Genomic DNA, 11101 nt, shown 5'->3' on the forward strand with positions numbered 1-11101 from the left:
GCAGAAGGGAGAAGAGGCCAGGTGCCCCAATACAGCTTCCAGGGGAGGGAACTGTGGGAGGAGAGGTGCAGGCAACAAGGGGTGCAGGGCCAGCAGGAAGCCCAAGGTGGAAGGGGCCACACAGGATGCCACTATCCTGCTTCCAGGGTTTACAGGCGGTGATGCAGCTACCTTAATATGTCTGAGGTGCAATGCTGAAGGAGACTCCGCCTCTCAAGGGAGACAGTGACCTCCATTTGTCAGATGATTGGGCCTGAGATCAGCTCCAACTGTGTGGGTGGCCACCCCATGCCAGTGGCTCTGAAGGTCATAGTGACCCTCAACACCTATGTCTCCAGCTCTTTCTAAAGGTCGGTGGGGGATATGTGGGGAATCTCCCAATCAACTGTCCACAATTGAGTCAAGCTGGTGACAGAAGTTCTGTTCAAGTGGGTACTGACTTTTATTCTTTACCTTACGGATGAGATCAGCCAGGCTGAGCAGCGATTGCTGGGTTCCCCCGCATCCAGGGTGCAATCGATTGCACCCATGTGACCACTAAGGCACCAGCGGGTCAGCCGGTGCCTTCGTCAACAGGAACGGATTCTACTCTATGAACGTGTAGATATTGTGTGACCATGGGATGCAGATTCTGCAAGTCTGTGCAAGGTACACATGGTAGCACCCATGATACTCATATCCTCAGACACTCCCAAGTGCCAAGGTTCTTCAGTGCTCCAATCCAACTGGATGGATGGCTGCTGGATGACAAGGGCTATCCATTGAAAATGTGGCTCATGATGCCTCTCCGCCACCCAAGAACAGAGGCACGGCAGCGTTACAATAGGAGTCACATCTCTACGATGGCAGTGATAGAGGGGACCTTAGGTCTTCTCAAGATTCGCTTCTGATCCCCAGATCGTTCAGGGGGTACACTGCAATATCCCCCAGAATGGGTGTCACTGATATTGGTTGCATGCTGCATTCTCCACAATCTGGCACTGGCAAGGGGGGACCTACTGGAGGAAGAGGATCTTGACACGACTGCACAGGCCACAGATGATGAGCCCAGTACTGAGTCAGAAGGCGAGCATGGTGAGGAGAACGCTGATGGTGTGGAGGCAAACCTGGGTAACCCCCAGGGAGGCAGGGACACCAGGGGTGCCTTGATCCAATGCTCCTTCAGCTAGGCTACCAAAGATCAGCTTCAACCTCATGCCACACCTGCCACCTCCATCCCAGATGTCTGAAATGACCCTTTCCTTTGACCCCAAAGTCCACTCAGTGGCTGAGCAATAGTGTTTCGAGCCACCCATGTCCAGTTTTACATATTGGCGTACCCTGTACCACATTAAATAAAAAAGGTGAAGTATATACTCAGGCCATTACAGCAAAAGAAAATTTATTTCATTTTGACAGTCCAAACAAATTAATAGAACCTTCTCTGGTCTTCAACCCCAAACCAGTTAAAATAAACTAAACATTGAACAACAGAAGATCGCCCATGACCAGTCCCTCTTGTGCTCATGGTGCCTTAAACTTACGTTCGCGAGTGCTATGTCTTGGTGCTCCCCCTTGCTGGCACTGGCATTGGGTATGGCCTGCTGACTCTAATGTCATGTTGGCCTTGATGACCTTGGTGATTGTGCTCTGGCCAGTGGAGCCTGTGCTGGCCCCATATGAGAGGGAGCGGCCAGCGCCATGGTTGGCATCTCCCCAGTCGCCACAGCCTCAATCACTGGTGGAGAGGGGAGGTGCTGCTGCCATCATCTAGAGCACCTGAAAGGAGCCCGCAGAGAAGACAAGCAACTCATGCATCAACGTGACGTTTCTCTGGACCTCCCTGCTCACCATTGATGGACGAGCATCTAGCTGGCATACTGGGTGCCTCATCCATCTCCCACATGGACACTGACCTGTATGAGGGCTTGCAGGTCTGGACACAACCCCAGGAACCCCTGATTCTGTGCCTGGAGCTGCCTCTCCATGAGAGTCGTCACTCTCTCAATGGAGGATGAAGTGTGCTTGGCCAAGAGGGTCACCGCAGTGCTCATGCTGCTCATGGATTCCTCCATAATGGAGACCATGGCAAGTATACCTTCATGGATCTCTGCCAGATCTTCCTGGACATCTCACTGGACATCCAGCATCTGTCACCTAATGGACGATACCAGGGACTTAATATCTGCCTTCGATTGAGCATCGTCCTGGTCTCCAGCAGTCTTCCAACTCCCGGATCCCTGGACACTCTCTGCCTCAGCCTGCACCTCAAGGAGTGTGAAAGGCCCTCACCGCTGTGCACCTCATTCTAGTCGAAGATCTATTGCCCTCCAAGATGCTGGTATCTGCGCTGGTGCCTGGTACAGAGAGCGTGCGTTACGTAGGTACATCTGGAGCCTGGCAGGTCTCTGGCGTCAGGGATGCCTCTTTGGGGTCCTGCGATTGGATGCTTGGTGGTAAACCTAAGGGAGAACAATGACATGTCATTAGTTTAAGTCATCACTATCACTGTGCATGCCAGGCACCCTGGTGAGGCCATGAAGATCTGCATCATGGGACAGAATTTTCTGGCTGACATGCGGGTAGTGGAGCCTGCACGTCAGCGCTTAAAATGTCGCACACTGATATCGCGCGAGTGTCTCGAAATCAGCACGCGGCATCGCGATATTTCGATTGGCGAGTGCGCTCAGCAGCAAGACGCTCACCCACCATTAATTGAAGGCCTCGTTAAAGCCTTTAACTTGCCAATTGTCCAGGAGTTTGAAGGGCCTGTGCAAACTTGGAGTCAGCGCACGGGCCCAACGAAGACGGGTAGGAGATTTTTTAATAAAACTCATGCACTGGCAGGATATGTGGACTCAGAGGGGTTGTTCATGTTTTCCACAAAGTTTTAATTGCAGAAAGTGTTTTAAAGTTGCCTATTTGGTTGTTAGCAGTTCGATTTCCAAGTGCTTTTTGTGTACTTTGAAACCAGTCTGCAGACAGTAATCTCTCTCGGGTCTGCAGCTTTCTGGAGGCCTCCATTTAGCCGGAGGTATGGGTTCTGGCATCTCCACTGGAGGCAGCTCCTCTGAGGAGGAAGGGAGGGATAGAATAAGGAGGAGGCCAGAACTGGACAATCAGCCTCCAGGGGAGCCACCTTTGAGAGGCCAGGCACAGGCACAAGGGGCGCAGGGCCTAGAGGTTGTCCAAGGCATAAGGGGCCGCAGAAGACGCCACTATCCTGCTGCCAGGGTATACAGGCGGCAAAGCAGCTTCCTCAGTATGACTGAGGTGCAGTGCCGAAGGAGGCTCCGACTCTCAAGGGAGACAGTCAACAATATCTGTCAGATGATTGGCCCTGAGATATCTCCTAACCGTATGGGTGGACACCCCATGCCAGCAGCTCTGAAGCTCACAGTTGCCCTCCACTTCTATGCCTCTGGCTCCTTCTAGGGCTCGTTGGCTGATCTTTGTGGTATCTCCCAATCAGCTGTACACACTTGTGTCAAGCAGGTTACAGACGCTCTATTTGGACAGGTATTGACCTTCATCTACTTGCGCTGCAACCAGGCAAGTCAGGCACAGCGAGCCAGAGGCTTCGCGGCCATTGCTGGCTTCCCCCGCCTCCAGGGTGCAATAGACTGCGCACATGTGGCCATCAAGGCACCAGCAGGTGAGCCCGGTGCCTTCATCAGCAGGAAGGCTTTCCACTCCATGAACATGCAGATAGTGTGTGATCACAGGATGCTGATTCTACAAGTCTGTGCAAGGTATCCAGGCAGCTCTCACAATGCCTACATCCTCCAGATGCTCCCAGGTGCCGGGGCTTTTCAATGCTCTGGCTCGGCTGGATGGTTGGCTGCTGGATGACAAGGGCTATCCCTGTGAAGGTGGCTCATGATGCCTCTCCGCCGTACAAGAACAGAAGCTGAGCAACGCTACAATAGGAGCCACAGCACCACAAGGGCTGTGGTGGAGAGAGCCATCGGTCTTCCCAAGATGCGCTTCTGTTGCCTGGACCACATGGGGGGCGCACTCCAGTACCCCCCGGATCGTGTCTCTCTGATAGTGGTAGCATGTTGTGTTCTGCACAATCTTGCGCTGGAAAGGGGGGATGCAGTTGACGATGAAGACATTGACGCAGTGGATGAGGCTGCACATGATGAATCCAGCAGTGCCTCAGAGGATGAGGAAGCACAGGGCAATGATGAGGGGCAGCACGCCGACCCACTATTACACCAAGGAGGCAGGGACACCCAGGACAATTTAATCCAAAGACCCTTCAGCTAGCTCCACACACATGGATCAGCAGAAATAGCATTGCCTGGCACTTCCACATGTGGCACTTAGGTGCTACATCTTCCACCTTATCAGCTGCAACTTAGAGCTTAGTACAGAAACATCAATGTCCATTCAAACACTCGTGATATGTCTGTGAAAAAGACAAATGCAGCACAAAGAAACCACCCTCAGCCGTGGTCAGAAAAGTGGACTTTATTCTATCCAACATAAAACAGAAACGTCTCTATGACAAACATAAGTATATTTTCCCTAATCTAAGGCCAACACAAAATCACCAGTGATATACCCGTTGAGTGCCTAACGTGCCTTATGCTTTCGTTTGCAGGTGCTACGTCTAGGTGCCACCCCATTGCTCGGAGTGGTTTGTGAGACAGCCTGATGAGTCTGCTGTTCTGTTGGCGGGCGTCCTCAGGCCCGTGGAGCCTGTGATGGCCCCGCCTGAGAGGGAGTGGCCAGTTCCAGAACTGGCACCTACCCGGTTGTCACAGCCTCAATGGATGCAACGTTGCTTGGCAATGGGGCGGAGGAGCTGCTGCCCTCATCCAGAGCGCCCTGAGAGGAGCTCGCAGTGACGACAGGCAGTTGCTGCGCCGACGTGAGGTCACATTGGACTTCCCTGCTCACCGCAGATGCATGGGCACCAAGTGCCAACGCTTGGTACCCAGACCATCTCCCACATTGAGAATGACCACCTGTAGCTATTACCGCTGTGAGGGCTTGCAGGTCAGAGCATACCCCAATCAGAAGAGTCTCCATCCGATCAAAGCCACTCTCCATGAGAGTCGCCAATCTCTCAGTGGAGGAAGCGTGAAGCTCTGTCCTGAGGTTCATGCCTTCACTTGCACTCTGCCTGCACTCCTCCATCACCGAGACCAACTGAAGCATACCCTCATGCAACCCTGCCAGATGCTCCCGCGAATCCTGCCGCTTGTCCTGCAGCTGCTGCATTGGTGACATCTCCAGAGGCACATCATCAGTGCCGGACTCAGCATGTGCCTGGTCCCCTGCAGCCCTCCGGCTGCTGGCGCCATCGGCACTCTATGTCCCTGCCATCTCCTCCAGCGATTGTGAAGTGCCCTCTCCACTGTGACCCGGGACAGTAGCCGACGTTAAATTCCCCACTGACGTATTTGTGTCTGCGCTGGTGCCTGACTGGCTGAAGTGATGTGCCGCAAGTTGCACATCTTGGCCCTCAGGTATGCAAGTGGGGCTCCGGTGTCGTTGGGTACGGCCATGCGGTGGGGATACTGAAATTAACAACAAGGACAGTGCATCAGTTAGCGTACAGTCAGTTAAACCTTTCATCGCTTTCCCACCCCAGCCTCATAAGTCACTCACCCTTCAAGACTCTAAGGAGATGAACATTGGTGGGGTGGAAAAGAGTCAAGAGGAGGCCCAAATATTAAACGTGCATACAGACAGGCTGGTCAGATGGCCTCAGGAATGCCACATGGCATGTTATGTGCCATTGGAATGGGGAGAGTGCAGAGGTACCTGACCTGGATGCATACTGGCCTGGATAGTTGCAGTGCTGAGGATACATTCCAAACACTTGCGACATTTACCGTGGCTCACAGGAGATTGACAGGTCACATTATTGGCCTTCATATCATTATGAGGGGCATAGAACGGGTGGGCAGAAGGCAACATTTCCCCTTGGCGCATGGATGAGTAACATGGTGGCATTTATTTAAGTTGAGTGCCATGAGGTTCACTGGTGAAGTGCTGAGGGCCTTTTGGACAGAGTAATGTGGGGCGCACTGGCTGAAAGGGTGGTGGAGGTACCTACCCCCCTAAGATGCAAAACGTCTTTGGCTGTGCAGCAGCGATGCCATGGCATGTTAGGCCATGGGGATAGAGGTCACAAATGGGATAAGGCGATTATGGAAGGTGCTGGAGATGGCATCCTCAAGGAGCCGAGGGACCTTTGTGTATGACCCACATGTCAGAGTGTCTCAGTCTGTGAATGAGCAGTGTTGCAGCATTAACAATTGCAGCAACCATCAGTGGTTTGGATGGTGAGCAGACAGAGTGAATGGGACTGTGGACCTCAAATAACAGGCTGCTGGACCGCAGCCTCACCGCCACCTGCCGCCCTGGCCGCCTCCATGGCCTGCTCCTCAAAGGTGGTGAGGCGCTGGAGCAGGGCGCGCCCACCACCAGTCCTCTGGCGCTCCCTTTGATTGTGCTCAGTTTTTGCCTGAAGAACAGAGAAGAGGATTTGTTGCGGCTGATCGCCCATGTACTCTGCATGTGGACGCCGCACCCCAACCACAGTGGCCCATCTGAGGCTTCCAGCGGCTCCTGTCCATATTACTGGTGATCATTCCCCAGAAGATAGTACGGCTAGTCCCAACCCCCTCCCCCAACGGTAACCTTGGACACATTCAGCATCCATCACTTTGAATAACACACGGGTCTTAACGCCCATGGCAAGGAGGCGCAACTAGGTGTGGCGCCAAAGCCAGCAGATGGTTCTTGGCCATGACACCCTGAGGCTCCCCTTCCACCATCTCATCACCATCAATATGATATGTGTTGGAACTCTGAATATGTGTCCAGCTGCCTCCCCTGCAGGTTGCCCCTAGGCTACTCAAATGCAAGTATGCTGCAGGGAGAACCCATCTTCTCATTAATCACTAAGGCTGATGTAAGCATGGTCACTACCTGTTTGCCCACCCAGTATGTGCCAAATGCACAATGCACTAATGACAGTAAGATGTTGGGGGGGTGGCGGGGGGGGGAGAATACTCAAAGGCTAAGGCTACCTGCTGGGTCAAATGGCCAAGGCTGACATGGTACTCAACCTTCCAGAGCACAGCATATCATTGAATCGTTTGCAACACTGCGTTCCTGTGCGCCGCACATCATCATGGGCGCTTACTGCATCACCCACCTCCTCCCATGCCTGCCTGGTGACATGAGGGACCCTCCACCTCCCATCCTCCAGATACAAAATATCATGCCAACTGGACACCTCTTGGAGGAGGACAGCAAGGCATGCATCAGAGAAGCAAGGGGCACAGTGGCCCCTGCTGGCGTCTCCTGCAGCCTGCCCCCTCCTCCTGCCCCTGCTCCTGTGCCTGCTCCCTGAAAGCAGCCTCTCTCCCTCTTCAAGTGGCTATGGTGCACTGCCTCAAGCAGGCTGCCCATTGGAACCAGCAGTCTGAACACTCCTGCTGCCAATTTAATTTTCCTGATGTACACAGGAGTCGGAACCCCACTGGGCGGGCCTTAATCGGCCGGCCCACGGAAAATGGCAGCGCAGCCCATTTTCGGTGGCAGCAATCAGCTGCCCGCCCACCGCCGAGTCGGTCGGGCCAGCCCACCCGTCAAACGGAAAACTTTAGCCATGGTTTCTCGGCCGCATCCGGGCCCACCGACCTCAAAATTCTGCCCATGCTGTTTTGGGGAAAATGCTGGCTGATAACCTTCTAGCTACGTAGTAGAAAACTAGCTTCTCTGCTTTTGACATTCCACCAAGTAAAAGCTGGTGACTTTTTTTTAAAGCCTTGAACTCCTTTTCATGTACCTTAATCATACCTAGCACAAAGGAAGATGGTTGTGGTTGCTGGAGGCCAAACAACTCAACTCCAGGATATCACTGCAAGAGTTCCTCAGAGTAGTGTCCTATGCCCAACTATCTATTATCCTGTTATGGTGTTATCCTGGGATGCATTTCCTGTAAATTTTCTGCAAAATAAATGATCAAAGAAACTCAAACACAAGTGTGTTATGCATGTCAATAAACTACACCTAAAATTCCTCAATCTTTTATGCCTATCTCTTGATTCTTTGTGTGAATGTATTTCTGCTCATTCTGATGGCTCCAATACACGTAAATTTATTGCAATTGCACTGGTTCAAGACGGGTGTAAAATTCCATAATTTTAGGCTCGGCAGGACACAAAATCAGTTTCTCGTGTTTTGCTGTGATTTGTAGTCCTTAATTTGTTTTAAATTTGTCCTAACTACAACCTGCACTCATCCTTTGAACACATTTTTAAGGCATCAGTGAGCCAGATTAAAAACAACTAAGCTTCCTTAATTGTTTATTTCTAAGCATGCTGTACCTAATGTGTATAAATGATGGCTAGATGGCTTGAAAATTTAACTTCCATATTTAAAGAAGGGCCATATGGTATGAATGCATTTCCTCCTGCTCAATTTGTTCATGCGGATTTTTATGTTCTAGCATATGCTAATAAGATTGGCAGGAAATTTAGATGTACATTGCAAGAAACCAGTTGACAAGTACATTGAATATGACCCTGTGATCATTCTCATTGAAGCAATTTTATATAAAGTTCAAATTTATAGGCATATAATCCCCAACACCAAGATTAATATTCATTGGAAGCTGCTCATAATCTTCTTGCTGTGTGAAGTATATCTTGGATGGTCACAGCTGCAGGATTCACAGCAAACTGTTGACCCTACAGATATAATTCATTATGCCAAAGTGTCATAATGGGCACATGAATGGGTGTAATTTCAGGTGTAATTTCCTGTTTATGCTGCCACAGGAAATTTTACTGCCTGATGTTAAACAAGCAAAAGTTTGTTAAATTTTTAATATTCACATTACCCATTAAGATTTGATATTGTTGATTGATAGTGTTTATGCACTGCAAGTAGTCTAAATGGTTATGCATGCAAACAGTAATTACATCTGATTGTTCTCTTTTTTACTTCAATAATTACTTGGTTTGTCATTTTTACTATCTTAGCATTGTAGCTCTTTACAGCTATGACTTTCTGTCTTTTGTAATAGTTACAGGAGTTTTTTTAAATAACCTTCCTGTATTTATCCAATATCACATAATCTTTGTTTAACATGTTTGGTTCTGAAACATTAATCAAGAGGTTGTCAGTTGTCCCAGAGACTGTTTAAACTATCCAAGAAGCATTATAACAGTATCAAAAGTGCAACTTACTCCTTCTTCCAGAAGCAAGAAAAGATTGAACTGCCATCATCATTCAATGATTTGTGGATAAAAAAATTTGAAGCTCGAGATCCTATGTCTAATATTCAAAGTTATTGATATTAAAATAACATCAGAAAATTAGATTTCCTTAAAAAACAAAATAGAAATATTGCAAGTATTTTACAGTGCCCTCATCAGCCTTTCTAAATCAAGTGCACAGTCTTCCTTTCTGCATTTACATAATGTACTATTTTTGCTTTTCATGAGCTGTTTGAAATCTCCCATCCTATTTTTCATTTCAGGAAAAGAACAGTGAACTCCTATCTCACCCTGTTGGGATCTCAATATTGCCGCCTATAAATTTGTTTTGTTTTTCTTGGGAAAGAAAAAAACTGCAAATGCTAGAGATCTGAATTTTTTTTTAAATGCTGAAACTATAGAGAAAATACAAGCATAGTTTTAAACTCTAATCTAAAATTTAGATTACTTGGAATATAGGCCTTTTAGTAGCAAGATCACCAGGCAGGCAAGGAGGCACTGGAGGTTATTCATTCCATTTTCTTAGTGACTTAATATACTCCAAACCAATGCATCTTTTTGCTTAAACATGTTTCTGAATTCCTCCTCAGCCAAGAAATAGTGCTACCATCATTTTAATAAAAATTCAAAATTCTGATTTGAAACTTTTAATGTATTGCATTATTGGCATCGAGCCTTGCTAACTAAATAAACAATCGACTTCTGCCCCATTCTTTAGCTCATATTTTTAGTCATACAGATAGATTGCTTACCAAACAGTGTCCAGGTGGGATCAGGAACTAGGTGATATTTTAATGAATTTACTGAAAGAAAATAGGCTAAGTTTCTTTACAAGAGAACAATAACTTGCAAGTTGTGCCTCATCTTAAATACCATATACTGAATGTGGACAAGGCTTACTCCAGTGAAGCTTGTCAAAGTCCTTCCACAAATGTTTTTGTTTTGGATGCATAAAGGCAACAAAGTAAAATGAAAAAGACTACTATTCTGCACTGTAGGGTTAAGTAACTAAGAAGGTTCTGTTTTTCATTAGAGCAGCTGTGATGATGATTTAGAGTTGCAAATGCAAATGTAATTTATCTCTTTTCCCATCTAGTAATATCCTATTTCTTATCTGTTTTATCTTTTTCTTTCCATCCTTCTTTCTTTCCTTTCTAACTACATGTCACCAATCTCCTTCTCTTACCTGATTTTTTACCATTCACAGCTGCTTTTGAATTTGATGGATTCAACAGATGAACCTCTACAGGAAGCAGCCGCCGGTTGCATCTCAAACATTCGAAGGCTTGCCCTGGCTAATGAGAAGGCCCGCTACAAGTGAAAACAGTGCACATTCCACATTTCCTTTTTCAGGAGTGATTACCTGTGCAGGTACAATAAAAGAAAGATTTACTGAGTACTGCTTCTGGACGAACATGAAAGACCTTCTGTAGGAGCTAAAATAAACCAGATGCTTAATGGAAACACAAAAGCTGCTTCTGATTTCTAAAAATCATATAGAGATAAGTTAATTCTGGAATAGTGCTACAATAATCTTAAAAATACATTTTTAAATATATAAAGAATTTATCTGGAATTCAAAAAGTGCTAGTAATTCCTTTTTAAAGACCCATCTAAAAGAATGAAAACCTATTTACACTAGTAGATCCGATTGTTTGCAAAATAAAGATATAATTTTTCTGCATTGTCTGTGGTTATATTGTAATTTAAAGCTGTCTTGTGCAATTCCTTTCATACAAAACCTATATAATCATGTTGCTATAAGAAGTTCTCTGTTTCATAAGTTGTAATCCACAGGAGAAGTCTGAATACAGAAGCAAAGATTTCACATCTGGTATTGTGTTACTGTAACTAAGAACTCCAAACAGCTG

The 11101-nt window shown here is 47.6% G+C and overlaps 1 protein-coding gene across 1 annotated transcript in view; it reads left to right on the forward strand.

Annotated features, from left to right (window-relative positions):
• The window catches only part of odad2 (outer dynein arm docking complex subunit 2), a 469867-nt gene extending 459055 nt beyond the window's left edge, over window positions 1-10812 (forward strand). The window contains exon 20 of the mRNA XM_041183936.1: window positions 10438-10812. Coding sequence (XP_041039870.1) covers window positions 10438-10551 — 114 coding nt within the window. The 3' untranslated portion in view covers window positions 10552-10812. The remainder of the gene's footprint in view (window positions 1-10437) is intronic.
• The last annotated feature ends 289 nt before the right edge of the window (window positions 10813-11101 follow it).

The sequence above is a fragment of the Carcharodon carcharias genome, chromosome 3 (genome assembly GCF_017639515.1).
Source record: "Carcharodon carcharias isolate sCarCar2 chromosome 3, sCarCar2.pri, whole genome shotgun sequence".
Classification (NCBI taxonomy): Eukaryota; Metazoa; Chordata; class Chondrichthyes; order Lamniformes; family Lamnidae; genus Carcharodon; species Carcharodon carcharias.